Raw genomic sequence first — 15,674 nt, forward strand, 5'->3', positions numbered from 1 at the left:
TCAGTCCTGTGTCTTTTAGATGGTGACATATTTTACTCTGAGCTTATACTTTAGTTTTTATTTTCTTCATTTAATATTCCAACTTTTTACATCATCAGTTCCATTTATCTTTTCCTTTGTGGGTTTTCAGTTATATGTCTTTAGGGTTTTATGTCATGCTTATATCCCTCCCCACTCCAAGGTAGCAGTAGCTTTCCAGCCTATCTCCCTGCTTCTGTCTTTGTCCAACCCCCTTCACTTACAAGTTTATTTCTAACACAGCAGCCAGAAAACTGTTTCAATACCTATATCTGAACATGTTACTCTCCTGCTCAGAAATTCTGAATGACTTCCCATCTTGGAGTAAAAAAAACGTATGTATCCTTGAACTCACCCGAAACCCTCATATTGTTCCCTCTGTCTACTCCCAACACCCTTTTGTTGCCTTAGTTCCAGACACACAAGCCTCCTTCCGATGCCTAGAATATTTCAAACACATTCCACTCCAGGCTGTGCATTTGCTATCCCTCTTCCTGAAACAGCTTTACCCCTGATGATACACTCACTCATCTCCCTCTGTCCTTGCTTTAATGTAAGTATACTAGTGCGGTCTTTCATGACCACCCTGCTTAAAATTGCTTACTTCATTCTTGCTCCAAACTTCGTGTTTCCTTTATTTTCTCCTTGGCACTAACATGCACCATCTAATATACTGTATATTTTTCTTGTTTATTGCCTGCCTACCTACCTCATACACAGAAGCACACACACTAAATTACAAATTCCCATTAAGTCAAAAGTATTATTTTCCTTTAACCTGTAGTTCCAGCTTTCAGAACAGTGCCTGGTGTAGCAGGTGAATAATTAATATTTATGTAAGAAAGGGAAAGGAGGAGAAAAAAAATAAGCATTTCTAACCCATCAGATTGGCGAACATCAAAATATCTATCATTGTGTTGACAAGTATAGGTAAACAGAACATCTCTCTTGGGGGTTATGATTGGTAATACAGCACTAACAAAAGTACAAATGTCTGTACTCTAGTAATTCTATTTCTAGGAATATATACTATGTAAATACCCTTACGCATGAGAAAGATTTATGTTTACAGTAATTTATTCCAGCAGCGATTCAAAAAGAAGATTGGAAACAACCTGCCTGACCACCAGTGGGGTAACCATTGGTTACCCACCATGGGGTAACTATGATGGCCCACACGATGAATACTGTGCAATTGATTAAAAAGGCAGATCGAGGAAACCCTTTATGCACAATCTCCAATATTAGTTACTAGGAGGAAGCAAGCAAGGCACAGACATGCTACCTTTTGTGCAGGAGGAAAGCGAGGGGGATATGTACCTGCCTGACCCGTTTACGGAACGGTACGTGTCCCGGAAAAACTCAGGCTGTCAAAAGTAAATGCTGGAGGACATTTACTCTTTTTAAATGTTGAAGTGTGTGAATCCATTACTTTTTCATACTACGTATCTAATAAGTAAACCAAAAAAAATTCTTGAGAGGGGAAAAGGTTTGAAAAAGAACAAAGAGGATGCGCCCACCGGCCCGCGAACAATCGGCTTATACACGTGGTCCTCCACGGGCGGGGCCACCGAGGCGAGGTATCCTAGAGCGGCCGGAAGTGCCCGGGGCCCGCGGCGGGGCGCCCATTGGTCGGCTGGAGTCCAGCCTTTGTTCCCCGCCGGCGAGAGGTGGCTGCTGCGGCGGGCGAGTCTGTCTTGGGTCCGCCGCTTCTGCCGGGGTGGTCGAGGGTCGGCCCTCCGCGAGTGGACGGGGTGACCGTCCCCACAGCCGCCGAACCCCGGGCCTGCGCCTCTCGGGCGTGGAGTCCGCGAGCCTCCTCGCAAAGCTGTGAGGCGTTTCTCCTCACAAAGCTGTGACCCTCGGCCTTTCTCGAGTGCTGACGGGCGCCGGCCGCTCCCCGATCCAGAGAGAACCGGGAGACCGACGGCCCGGGAGTCGCGTCGGCGGCGGACACTTTGAGTCAGAGCGCAGAGCTGAGTCGGCCGTGGGTGCCCCTGTCCCCTTCATCAGCGCGTGTGTGTTCACGGCAGCTTTCGTCCTTTCTCCGCCGCAACGGCGTTCCGTGACGCGGTTCCGAGAGGTTCTTGGGGTTAATCTCACGCGCAGCGCACGATGGCCGCAGCGCCGGCTCCCCCCGGACGAGGACTGCCCGTAGTTAAGGCCGAGGACCGTCGCGGCGGACAGGACTGCGTCTCACAGCGCTGCACCCCTCACAGGAGGGAAGTCTTCCGGCAGCACTTCAGGAAGCTCTGCTACCGCGACGCGCCCGGGCCCCGCGAAGCCCTCACGCAGCTCTGGGAGCTCTGCCGCCAGTGGCTGCGGCCCGAGTGCCACACCAAGGAGCAGATTTTAGACCTGCTGGTGCTGGAGCAGTTCCTGAGCATCCTGCCCGGGGACCTGCAGGCCTGGGTGCAGGCGCACCACCCGAGGACGGGCGAGGAGGCCGTGACCGTGCTGGAGGACCTGGAGCGGGAGCTGGACGAGCCTCGGAAGCAGGTGAGCAGGGGACGCTCAGGGCGCGCGCACCGGGCCGGCCCACAGCCCGTGACAGGACACCCGGGGTTACTTCACGGGTCGGCCTAGGGGAGAACAAGGCTTAGGGAGGGCGCCGGCTGCCGGGGTCGGATAACTGGAGCGTGCTTGAGGACGGCCGCGGGAAACGACACAGAGTCCGACGGAGGGCTGCGATCCGTGAGGAGTTACAGGAGGGCGAGTAGGTAACAGAGGAAAGCAAAGAATTCTCCAGCGTTCATAGCTACTAAAAAATGGGCTACCTGGTTAAAAAAAAAAAAAAAAAACTCGCTTTCCAGGGGAATAGTCACGGCGAGTTCAGGTAGATGTCAAGGATGTCGCAGAACAGCACTGTCCGAAAGAAGTATAATGCGAGCCATATGTGTAGTTAAATTTTCTAGTGGCCGCATTTCAAAAAATGAGATTAAGTATATTTTGTTATTTTATTTAACCCAAAGTAATCATGGAATCAGTATGAAAAATGAGGTATTTTACATTCCTTTTTTGCATTGTTTTTAAAATCCAATATATATTTTACGGTCTGCCTGTCTCCACTCTTACGAACCACAATTCGGGTGCCCAGTAAGCACACTGTGCTTGTGGCTGTCGTATTGGACAGTGCAGTTAGAGAAGAAATACCCCCACTTGGCGGAGGTTGGGCTAGATAATTTTAAGTTTCTTTCCAAGTCTCAAGACTGTGATCCCGGACCTCTGCCGATCATTGTGAGAAGACACTAAATTTCACTCTCCAGTGGCCTGAAGTGTCGAGATTCATTTCTGCCTCTTCTTTTTTTTAGTCATTATTGCCATTTGCAATTGAATGAGAATTTTTCCCATTTGTGTTCCTGGTCCCTGGCAAATGCTTCTTTTGATCTTTTCTCTTAAGTTCTTTAAGCTCTTTCAGAAAATCTACCTTACAAACCCAGTCATACTTCATTGTTCCCCAGGTCCCGGCCAATTCAGAAAGACAGGACACACTTTTGGACAAGTTGACCCCCTTGGGAAGGCCCCATGAGTCACTGACTGCGCAGCTCCATCCCAAGAAGATTCAGCAGGAGCAGGAATCTGGTGAGCCCCAGAGGAATGGTAAGGAGCAAGAGTTTATGTGTGTGAGGGAAGGTACGATTCCTTGTGTTAGAGAAGGGCTTTCTCACTTTGATGTTCTCCTTTTCAAGTTTTCTTGCTTATCCTCCACCTCACTGTAGAAGATTTTATTCCCCTACCTACCCTTATCATGGAAAAAATTATATTTTAGTTTTTCATTAGACTTAAAAGCTGCTTTTTGGCTCAATGGATGGGGGTTGGGATTTAAATACTCACTGTAGTTAATGTTACCTTACATTTCTATTTGTTGATATCTCATGCGTCTAGTTCTAAATTCTCTTAAATTTACATTTTGAGCAAGAGAATTCATATGACACCCTGTATTAGTCTGTTAGGACTGTCAGAATAGACTACCACAAGCCGGGTGACTTACACAACAAAAATTTATTTTCTCACAGTTGTGGAGACTGGAAAGTCCAAGATCAAGGGATTAGTCGCCTTGGCTTCTGGTGAGGCTTCTCTCCTTGACTCACAGACTCGCTGTGTCTTCACATCGCATTTTTGCTTTGCACACATACTCTTCGGCTCTCTTCCTCTTATGTAAGGATGCCAGTCCTATTGGGTAAGGGCCCCACCCTTATAACCTCATTTATTCTGAATTACTTCTTAAAAACCCCTTTTCCACATGCAATCACATTGAAGGTTAGAGCTACAACGTAAATGGGCAAGGGTGGGGAGATACAGGGCCCAATTCAGTCCCTAATACACGCTCACACTGAAAGAAGTAGGGAAGAGAGAGCAAGAACTAGTCAGTATAGTAGGCTTTTTGTTTCTCCATGTTAGGTGACTGGGGTTTTGGTTGTGGTTTGCTTCCCCACCCCAGTAATCAGTTCACTAATTGAAAACCAGATGTCTAGTGTATTCCCAGGCTTCAGTAAAAAGTAAACAAACTTTAAATTCCAGTTTGCCGAAACGCTGCTTTTTTCAGTGCTCCCTGTCCTTTCTCGGCAGGCTCTTGTGTCCATACTGCTTAGCCTGGCCTATTACGGAATCCATTCTATTTTAAATTTTACCAGTAGGGTTCTCTCATTCTCTAGGTTCCCTGCCATGTGATTTGTCTCATCTGATAAATGATTTTGAGATATTTGTAGTTCATACCTGGAAAGATGGCATTCAATTATGTATAATTTAAAGGAGTCTTTTCATGCTTTAAAGCATAGTGTTGGTTACTGGTTACCTTTTGAGGTTGAGGTTGAGACCCCCTGTTCTGTTCATTCTTCTTTTATTAAACATTTGTTGAGCAGCAGCTACACACTAGACACCATGTTAGATGTCAGAAATACAAAGAAATGACTTCTCTTCAAAAAACAAGAGAGCAGGGGCGCCTGGGTGGCTCAGTGGGTTAAGCCACTGCCTTTGGCTCAGGTCATGATCTCAGGGTCCTGGGATCGAGTCCGGAGAGCCTGCTTCCCTTCCTCTCTCTCTGCCTGCCTCTCTTTTGATTTCTGTCAAATAAATAAATAAAATCTTTAAAAAAAAAAACACAAGAGAGCAGTTATGCTATGACCCACCAAAAAAAAAAAAAAAAAAAAAAGACAGCTATCCCTGTGGCTGGCCTGCAAAAATGTCACAGAGTAGGTTTGCTTGAGCTGAGATGGTCAGACGGTGGGAGCTAGGAAGGGAGAACATCACAGGGGATGGGTGGGGGTGAAAGCTTAACACTCTAAGAACAGTAGTTGCTCTGAGTTGATTTTGATGAAGAGAATTTTGTGGAAGGGAAAAATCAAAGGCCAGTGATGAAGGTTCCTGAAACAGACAGAGGTCTATTACATTATTTTATTTATTTACTTACTTATTTTTTAGGTTTTTTTTTTTCTTAAGTTTTTTTTTTTTTTTGGTTTTGTTTTGTTTTTTACACAGAGAGAGAACAAGAGAGGGAACACAAGCAGGGGGAGTGGGAGAGGGAGAAGCAGGCTTCCCACAGAGCAGGGAGCCCAATGTGGGGCTTGATCCCAGAACCCTGGGATCATGACCTAAGCCAAAGGCAGACACTTAATGACTGAGCCATCTAGGCGCCCCATAAAGTGGGAGTATCTTAATGTGTGAAAACTTAGAGTGGATTCAGTTTTTATACATGTGAATTTGCTGTATCTCAAGCTTCCATCCAATGGGCAGTGCAGTTTAAAATATGGTTCTAGGGACGTCTGCCTTCAGCTCGGGTCACGATCCCAGGGTCCTGGGATTGAGTCCCACACATCAGGCTCCCCGCTCTGCCAGAAGCCTGCTTCTCCCTCGCCCACTCCCCCTGCTTATGTTCCCTCTCGCTGTGTCTCTCTCTGTCAAATAAATAAATAAAATCTTTAAAAATAAAATAAGGTTCTAGATGAAGGAGAAAGATGTGGGAGGAGATAAGAGATTTGGGAATCGTCCCTTGGTAGGTGATAGAGGACATGGCTGTAGATGAAGTTGACCAAAGAATGTATAAAGTGAAGAGAGGCACCTGCACATTTTGAAGGCATGCCACCATTTGAAGTTTGAGTGGAGGAAGAAGATTCTATAAAAATACAGATCAGGGACTGTCAGAGACGTGAGAAGCAGAAGAGGGTGGTGTCACGGAAGACACCAGGAGCTGCAGCCAGCTTTGCCAGTGCTACCAGTGGCACACAGGATCAGAACTGAGAAGCGTCCATTTACTGATTTTGGCATTTAGTTAGTGGTAGTCAAGGATAGTTTCAGAAGGTAGAAGCTAAAAGATGCAGGCTATTTTAATAAGCTTTAGTAACCTTGACTGTGTGGGGTCTTCACCTTTTTTTTGTGAGCAGGCATATCACAAATTTCTCTCCCTGCCTTTGGGAGGAGACAAGACATGCGGTCAGTCATAAAACAGGTCACAATAATATTTTACATGTCAACATGCTAAATTCTATGGAGAATACAGGATTATGACTAATGGATAGTCTGCAAAATTTTTAAGGTCTAGATGGTCTTTCCCTTTTTTTAATAGATATTTCTAGACTAGTTCCACTCTATTTTGTGTTACAAATTCAGAAAAATACACACTTCTTATACCTAAAATTGTAGAGGTTTACACATGTGCGGCTACTAAAGTAACTTTTCAAGGAAAAATAGAAATGGTCTTTTCTTAATCTAATCTACTGAAGGGTGCTTCATGAAATCTAGCTATCCTGTGAGGCCTAAGAATTTTTAGGGAATCCCTTCTGTCTACACTTAACAGTGTGAATAGGACTTTTTCCCAAGGTGCAGCACCAAGGGCCGTACACAGTTTTTACCTGTGTCACCACCACCACCACCACCATACCCCCCCACCAAAATAACAGACAAGCAAAATACAAAACCCACCAAAACAATACAAAAACAAACTCTGCAGAAATCACAACACATTTCAGGCCGTGTCTCTCAACTTTATTAAAAGCATGTGATGTCCAGTCCAAATTCTCATTTTACAGTTGATGAAATATACCCACGGTGCTTGTGACTTGTCTAGGTTTCCAAAGATTAAGAGGCAGAGCTGAGAGTACAGTCAGAACCTGAGGTTCCTGCCTACTGGTCCAGAACAATTACTAAAAGCCATCAGGATAATGTACCAAAAAGTCACTGTTTTTCAAAATATAAATTTATTGTTAAATAGACTTTTATTTTCTGTTTAAAAAAAAACTCATTGTGGGGCTCCTGGGTGGCTCAGTTGGTTAAGCATCTGACTCAGGCTCAGGTCATGATCCCAGGGTCCTGGGATCAAGCCCCACATCAGGCTCCCTGCAGGGAGTCTGATTCTCCCTTTCCCTCTGCTGCTCCTTTTGCTTGTGCTTTCTTGCTCTGTCAAATAAATAAATAAAATCTTTTTTAAAAAAGCTATTGTAAAAAAAAAAAAAAAAAGCTATTGTATCCAATACCAGCAAAGTATTATTATTTGTATTAGTTTTTGGCTAGGATAATAGGACTCCTCTCCACAAACATAACTGGGAATTACAATAGCAATAATCACTTAATAGAAAATTATAGTTGTAGGGCGCCTGGGTGGCTCAGTGGGTTGGGCCGCTGCCTTCGGCTCAGGTCGTGATCTCAGGGTCCTGGGATCGAGTCCCACATCAGGCTCTGCTCAGCAGGGAGTCTGCTTCTCTCTCTCTCTCTACCTGCCTCTCTGTCTACTTGTGATATCTCTCTGTCAGATAAATGAATAAAATCTTAAAAAAAAAAAAAAGAAAATTATAATTGTAGATGACAAAAGAACTCGGAGAGCTGAGTATCTGGCAGTTCTTTATAGTACATTTAAAGTATTTCAAAGGGAACTAACTAACCCACAACACTGACTCTCCATTAGCAAATAAATGACAGTCTCCTTAACTCCATTCCAGTTTTCATTTCACTCAGCATTTAACCTTGGCCTTGCTCCCCTCGATTGTCAAGCAAGTGCATACAGATGATCTTTGTGGACCTGGACTTATCTCATATTCTAACTGATAAGAACTCTTAGTATTATATATGCCAAAATAACATTGGAAGGACAGCCCTGGCAGAAGATGTTAGATCCAAATATTTTTCATTTTGTCTGTTCTAAACAAAGGTCTCTTGGTGCACCTGGGCGGTTCAGTCAGTTAAGCGTCTGACTCTTGATTTCGGCTCAAGTCATGAACTCAGGGTCATGACATCAGGCTCAATACTTAGTGAGAAGTCTGCTTGAGATTCTCCCTCTGCCCCTCCTCCCACTGATGCCCTCGCTCTCACTCTCTCTCTCTCTCTCACATAAGTAAATCTTTGAAAGAAGGTCTCTTGGAATCCTGCTGGCCTGGGATTAGCTGGCAATTGGAAGAGATACATAAATAAGGCCCTGAAATTCCAGTTGACCCAGAAATAGACTATAGATCCTTAAGATGAGAAAACTTCCCATTTGACAATTTCCGTACAATATTATTCTGTACATTATTCAATTACAGATCTAAGGGTTATCATTTCAATTGCTGACCAAGAAAAACCAACCCTGTATTAAAAAAAAAAAAAAGGAAAAGAAGAAGCCTCTTGAAGTCCTGGTGAGATTTTTTCTCTAGATTTCTCCGGAAATCATGGTAGAGAGAGACTTATCCAGAGGACTAGTAGATCACACTGAAGATGGTGGACTGACCACTCAGATTTGTGTCTTTTTTTTTTTTTTTAAATACTCATCTTCATCATTAAGCCACAGGAAAGCCAACCAGTGGTGACAGCTGTATATAAAAGAAGCCGTTGAGCCAACCGACATGCTGATGTTTGAGAACACTTTTCTTAATGGTATGAGAGGGTCTCTGATTACCATGATTTGCTTGATCCTTATTACCCTACTAACTCAGCAGTACTTCTGTCACACATTATACTTTTATAAATGCTTTACTATACATTCCCTCATCCAGTCAAACTATAGGAAAAGAGGGCATAGAGGTGATAAGGAAACCAAAACAGAGGTCATCTGCTGAAACTTAAGCAGTTATCAGACAATTCCAAGGCTGGAATTTAGACCTCCTGGCTCTAACTTAGTCCTGTCCTTTCTAGCCAAAGATAATACAGCATTTAGGTTCCAGAACAATATCATCTAAGAGGAAATATCCAAACTTTGAGAAAGTCTACTGCCTGGTTTAAAAAAGAAAAAAAGGGCACCTGGGTGGCTCAGTCATTAAGCATCTGCCTTTGGCTCAGGTCGTGATCCCAGAATCCTGGGATCAAGCCTCAAATCGGGCTCCCAGGTTGGCAGGAAGCCTGCTTCTCCCTCTCCTACTTCCTCTGCTTGTGTTCCCTCTCCCGCTATGTCTCTTTCTGTCAAATAAATAAAATCTTTTTTTAAATCATTTTAATTTTAAATCATTAAGGAAGAACCAATTTGAGAAAGACTGGTAGCAAGGGGCCATGGTGATGACAGTGCAGAGCAGACTTCATAGCATGGCCCTCAGCCATGTGAGCCAGTGTTCCGCCCCCAGCTCAGGCACTGAAATGTCCTGGTAGCTCTTGCTGCTGCTTCTGTCATGCCAGGTGACCATTGAAAATTGTAATAAAATGACTGTTCACAGTGAAGATTCCTAGGTTTGTTGAGATGGTGGTCACAGCATGACCAAATAGGTGACACTTTCCATTCCCTCCAAATCATCAAAAGAGCTACTGTCTGATAAAATTCATCTCAACAAATACTTGCTATTGTGTACTGTTCTGTACTAAGCTTGGGGTTAAGGACATGGGGAGCAGGAAGAAGGAAAGAACACATCCAATTTGTGAGATTAAGGAAGACTTCTGGAGGACAGAGCATTTGAGATGGACCTTGAATAATACCTAGGCGAGTGGTTCTCAAAAGTGTGGTTCCTGGACTATTAGTATCTATCATACCAGGAAACTTGTTGAAAATGCAAATTCTTGAGCTCTACTCCAGCTTTATCAAATCGTAAGTTTTGGGGTCGGGAAGCATGGCATCTGTTTTAATAAGTCATCCAAGGTGATTCTGATGCACAATCAAGTTTGAGAACCACAGTGCTAGGATCTGGACAGCAAGAGATGATCGCTTCAGAAAAAAGGATTCAACCCAGCACATATACCAAACCATCCATTGTCATGTCCTACTAATCTTCCTGGATTTATCTTGACCTACATGCTCTTAAGTCTGCTTTTTTTTTTTTTTTTTTTTTTTTAAAGATTTTTATTTATTTATTTGACAGAGAGAGATCACAAGTAGGCAGAGAGGCAGGCAGAGAGAGGGGAAGGAAGCAGGCTCCCTGATGAGCAGAGAGCCGGATATGGGGCTCGATCCCAGGACCCTGGGATCATGACCTGAGCCGAAGGCAGAGGCTTTAGCCCACTGAGCCACCCAGGCACCCCTCTTAAGTCTGCTTTTAATTATTATCCTTATCTTAACAAACACATTCCCCTCCTTTGATGGTTCCTGTGCACTGCATTCCTTTCAGATCCCTATTCCCACTGTCCTCCACTTTTACTGAATTTTAATAGCACTTAAGCACCTGTGTTTCAGGCCCCTACATGTTTCTCCCAAACTTTTACCTCCCTTCCCAGCTCTGTTCCTCGATCCCTGTCTGCTCCTCTTAATTATCCTCAGCACATCTCCAGTCCTCATTTACCACTCACTCTGCCTTCGCACAGGATTGCCGGGTAATCCACATCATTGTGATCCACATCACTGCCTTTTCCTCTCTTCTTAATCAGTTCCCAAAGAAAGTATTCTGCTGCTCTCTTCCCCACTGGCCTCTTAATCTCTTCCTTACATTGTCATATATGTTTTGACAGTGCCAAATATCTAGTTTGTGCATTGTATGTAACTTTGTTTTTTATAGCATATTTATAACATTTATGTGTTCGTTCTTTCATAGGCTTGGCTTCTCAAACCTAGACTAGGACATGTTTGTGTACTCTTTGTTACAGGTGATCAAACCAAAACTAAGAATCAAGCGTTGTCCCAGAAGGAAGATATGCCCAAGGACACAGAATTCCTTGGGAAGATAAATGACAGACTTAACAAAGACATTCCTCAACATCCTGAATCCAAAAATGCTACTGAAAGTGAGGGCAGATTAGAGTGGCAGCAGAGGGAAAGAAGACGCTATGCATGTGAAGACTGTGGGAAAAGTTTCAGTCACAGCTCAGACCTTAGTAAGCACAGAAGGACTCACACTGGAGAAAAGCCCTACAAATGCGATGAATGTGGAAAAGCCTTCATTCAGCGCTCCCATCTCATTGGACACCACAGAGTGCACACTGGAGTGAAGCCCTATAAATGTGAAGAATGTGGGAAAGATTTTAGTGGGCGCACAGGTCTTATTCAGCATCAGAGAATCCACACAGGTGAAAAACCCTATGAATGTGATGAGTGTGGGAGGCCCTTCCGTGTAAGTTCAGCCCTGATCAGACATCAAAGAATTCATACAGCACATAAGCTCTACTAAGATAGTGAAGTAACAGAAATTCTTTAGCTACTCAGGTCTCCTTAGTTACCAGAGAATCTGCCTTAGGGACTGAGTATCCTGAATGTAGGCAAAGCTTCAGTCATCATGGAACATTTCTCTGGCACCAGAGAATCTATCTGAGAAGATTTCCTTTTCCTTCTCAATTAGTTCAGTTTCTTAGGAAGCATTTAAAATTATTTCAGAAACCCTTGTCTGTTGACAAGACTGCTCACTTGCAGCCCAAAATAACGATGTTTCGTGGTTGAAAGATAGTGAATTCTGCTTCTCGGTTTTCTTTTTTACTTGACAATTCTGTGTATGACATTAGGCAAAGCATTCACATTTTTCTCTGCCCTCATTTCCCCTTCTGTACAAGACACAGTAGAGGTCTGTTGTATTAAGTTAAAGCTGCTTCTCAAACAATACTAAATATTTGTTTCCCATCACTACTGATATAATAGCCTAACACAGGGGGTGAAATCGTTTTGTGGAACTTGTTTGCCAATGCTAAAAAAGAGGAAACCATCAGAAAAGAAGCAGAGTAAGGAAAACATTCAAGTGGAAAGGAAAGCAGTGAGTGATGAGTAGAAGCTGCTGGGAAGGGAGATGACCGTAATGAGGATAAATCACTCCTCTTCTGAGTCTCAGGTCCCTGTAAACTGAGAGACATGGGGAGGGACTTGTCCAGAACTGCACTGTCCAGTGTAGTAGCCAGTGCCCACACATGGCTGTGGGGCAAATTTAAAATTAAATTCACTCAAAGTAGAGAATTCTGTTCCTTATCACAAGCAGCTAGCAGCTACTAAACTGGACAGTACAGACAACGATCATTTTTATCATTGCAGAGAGTTCTAAAGGACGCTGCTGTGTAACTAATCACCAGTAACGTGTCTTCCAACTTACATATTGTGTGATTCTGAGTTCAGGAAGGTAGTAAAAGAGACACCTAAGGAGACTATAGTAGCAACAGGAGATAAAATACACACACTCCAAAAAAGGACTTAGTAATAACTTTATGGCACTTTTCCAGCCTTAAAAAAGGAGTGTATTATAACCGAATGACTGAAGATTATTAAATATAATAACCAAATAATCTAAATTGAAAGCTTAAGTTACTACCTCATCTCTGAAACAAGAGTGTAACTATTTTTACAAAGTAGCATCCCATCAGATACCTATGCTGATAAGAAACTGGGACTCTCAGGAGTTTAATAAACAATCCAATTTTTTTCTGTTTGGCTTGGAAATGTATTAGCAGTTCACGTACTTGCAAGAGTTTTACATCGCTAGTTTGAAAATACTATAAAATGACATAAATTGTGAGCAGAGGCCCAGCACATTCAAATGTACACCACCATCGAACCGTGAATCACTGGTTCTAGGAACAGCCATCCCCAGAACAAGCAGGAAGGGATCTAATGTCTTCCTGAGGACAAGAATTACACACACTTCCTTCTGCCTGAGTAGTTAAGCCACCACAGTCATTTCTGTCTTTACTACTATCAGAAGATGAATCTTAAATCACTCCTTGAGAACCAACACCATAAACTGAACTTTTGTGTATTTTGAATGTAATGCTGCTTTAAAAGAAAATATGTTTATTTTGAATGTCTAGATCAACTGGTAGAAAATTTTAAAAACATCAAGTTTCATACTCCTACTTGCTCTTATGACTTATAATTATCTGAGCCATATTTCAAAGCATTTGAAACAAAGGATTTTTTTAATGGTCACGAAGAGAAACGTAAAGTATTAAATCTTTAATATTAGAAAATCCTTATTTTAAAAATAAAGCTCGATGCTGAGTGATAGCTTTTCCCCCTTTACCTACTGTCTTGCTGAGAAACAAGCATAGAAGCTCTTTGCAGTCTCTGTAAAAGAAAAGCTCGTATTTCTGATATGATCACTTCTTGAATTTAGAGCCACTTCTGCAATGGTAAGAAAGATCATTTTGGCTACCACAAGATTAGGTTTCCAAAGATTGGTAAAGACATGACCTACTGATTTTCCTTTATCCTCTATATGCTAGAACATTCTACTCAGATAGTTTTGAATACTATTCTAGTCTTCAAGTTGTATACCTTCAAAGGCTAGTGCAGATTAGTTTGGAGCACTGAGACAGACCATGTTACACTTTTTTAGGTTTGGTGTTGATTCCAAATTGCCACCACGGTGTCCACCATCTGATAACAGAGGGAGGGACAGAAATATATGGGGCCAGACACAGCCTGGAGTGCTGCAGGTGAGAAACCTGGGATAAGTGCAGGTACAGGCAAAGGAGGCATGAGGTTAAAGATCTGAGTTGTTGCTGGTACCAGAAGCAGCAGGTGGTGGTGTCCTCTAAGTGTGTAGGAGCCCAAAGGAAAGCCCTGGTGAGGGTGCTCAAGCACAGCCCTGATTACTGGAAGAGAAGATGCAATACGGTAGACACAGCAGCGACAGCCGCTTGGGTCTAGCAGAGAGCCTTCTGCCGCACACAGCATCCGCTCTAGAAGAGCTCAGTTTCTCAAGCAGTTATTAGATTGTGTCAGAAGCATATGCGTTGCTCCTTCCATCTCTTTGGAGAGATTAGGGTTTTGATTTTTTTTTTTTTTTGAAGGAGGCAAGAAGTTGTAGTCTGAAGTTTTGTGAACTAACAAGACAACTGTGATTTTAAGAGGCACCTAAAGGGTGTACGGGGCAGGTCTCTTAGACACAGATGGGGATGGTGGTGAAGTAGTGATTCTGAATGAGGAACCAACAGCTCTGAAAGGAGGAAACAGAGTAAGGGCTGGGGGAGGAGGGGCTATAGGAGGTATGTGTGGGCATTGGTGAATAAGATCAGGGGGAAAGGGAGAAAATAAAAAGGAACAAGGATACAGGGAAAAGAACAAAGATAAAACAAGAGATGTTGATAGGGAAAGAGAAGAGAGTAGCAATCTAATAACTGGCATCAATCACACTTGAGCCTAGATCACAGAATACAAGCCATATGAAGGAGAACAGATGAGCTCCTTATCCCAAGGTACACTGAATCTTATGAGCACAGCCCGTATTTATCTTCTCATCCTGAGCATGACATTATTGTTTATAACCAAAAGTCCATTAACAGTGAAAACACAACTAGAAACCTTGACATCAACAAAACAAGCTGTTCTCCCCTGACTGACCCCACAAAGGGAGTCATGTTGAGGTTCCGAGGGAACAGCTTGCTCAGTCTTTCTTCCTCAAATCATCTAGAGCAAGGTTTCTCCATCTTGCTTCTGTTGACATTTTCAGCCAGACATTTCCTTTAGTGCCCTGTCCCCTGTAGGGTAGGGCGTTTAGGGGTATTCCCAGCTTCCAACCCCTAGATGGTACCACCCCTCCTACTTGTGACAAGCAAGCATTCTTTAAATGGGGAAGCATCTGCCCCCTTGAGGGGCAGAATCACGCCCAGTTGAGAATTGGTCCGTATGAAAATAATCTGATTTCCATAACTGTTCCTCACCATATACAGTAAGTCTACATAGAGATGGTACTTATTACCAGCACTGCTAGACCCTTCTCCTACCCCAAAAAATGATTCCCAGAGTACCTAAGCTCTAAATGGTAATCATGCTGAAGAATCAGTCTGCTTTAGGAAGCCACACCTCACTGTTGAAGACCAGAGGAATCTGCCCTCAGATGAGCTTACACTGCATTTTTTAAGACGTTCTTCCCCCGCACCCCCCATACTTGTGGTGCTACCCACTCCTTTGCCCCCTGAGCCAACCATGAACAAAGGCTTTTTGATCGACATTTGCACTGTCCAATACAGTAGCCATCAGGTATATATGGCTATGCTACTAAGAAACTACATTTTTCTTTAAGATTTTTATTTATTTATTTGACAGAGCGATCACAAGTAGGCAGAGAGGCAGGCAGAGAGAGAGGGGAAAGCAGGCTCTCTGCTGAGCAGAGAGCCAGATGTGGGGCTCCATCCCAGGACCCTGAGATCATGACCTGAGCCAAAGGCAGACGCAGGTGCCCCATAAGAAACTACATTTTAAATTTCATTTAATTTTAAATAAATTTTAAAACATAATTAAATTTAAAACATAATTCAGTTTTTGGAAAACCTTTATGTCTGGTGTAATTTGGGTATGTGAATCTACTTTTAACATTTTAAATTTTGTATAATCTCAATAATTATTTTCAATGAAAACTGAA

The 15,674-nt window shown here is 43.1% G+C and overlaps 1 protein-coding gene across 4 annotated transcripts; it reads left to right on the forward strand.

Annotated features, from left to right (window-relative positions):
• Nucleotides 1-1,639: 1,639 nt before the first annotated feature.
• ZSCAN16 (zinc finger and SCAN domain containing 16) lies at nucleotides 1,640-15,438 on the forward strand. 4 transcript variants are annotated; one of them, XM_046004873.1, is made up of 5 exons: nucleotides 1,640-2,517; nucleotides 3,480-3,618; nucleotides 4,035-4,085; nucleotides 8,529-8,621; nucleotides 8,768-8,825. In XM_046004873.1, exons 1-4 carry the CDS (start codon nucleotides 2,134-2,136, stop codon nucleotides 8,579-8,581), a joined length of 627 nt encoding a protein of 208 aa, XP_045860829.1. In that variant the 5' UTR covers nucleotides 1,640-2,133; the 3' UTR covers nucleotides 8,582-8,621; nucleotides 8,768-8,825. The 4 variants fall into 4 exon arrangements, with proteins under 4 accessions (XP_045860829.1, XP_045860828.1, XP_045860830.1 ...); XM_046004874.1 differs by lacking the exon at nucleotides 4,035-4,085 and having other exon boundaries at nucleotides 1,641-2,517; nucleotides 8,768-8,828; XM_046004872.1 differs by lacking the exons at nucleotides 8,529-8,621; nucleotides 8,768-8,825 and having other exon boundaries at nucleotides 4,035-4,990.
• The last annotated feature ends 236 nt before the right edge of the window (nucleotides 15,439-15,674 follow it).

The sequence above is a fragment of the Meles meles genome, chromosome 5 (assembly GCF_922984935.1).
Source record: "Meles meles chromosome 5, mMelMel3.1 paternal haplotype, whole genome shotgun sequence".
Lineage (NCBI taxonomy): Eukaryota > Metazoa > Chordata > Mammalia > Carnivora > Mustelidae > Meles > Meles meles.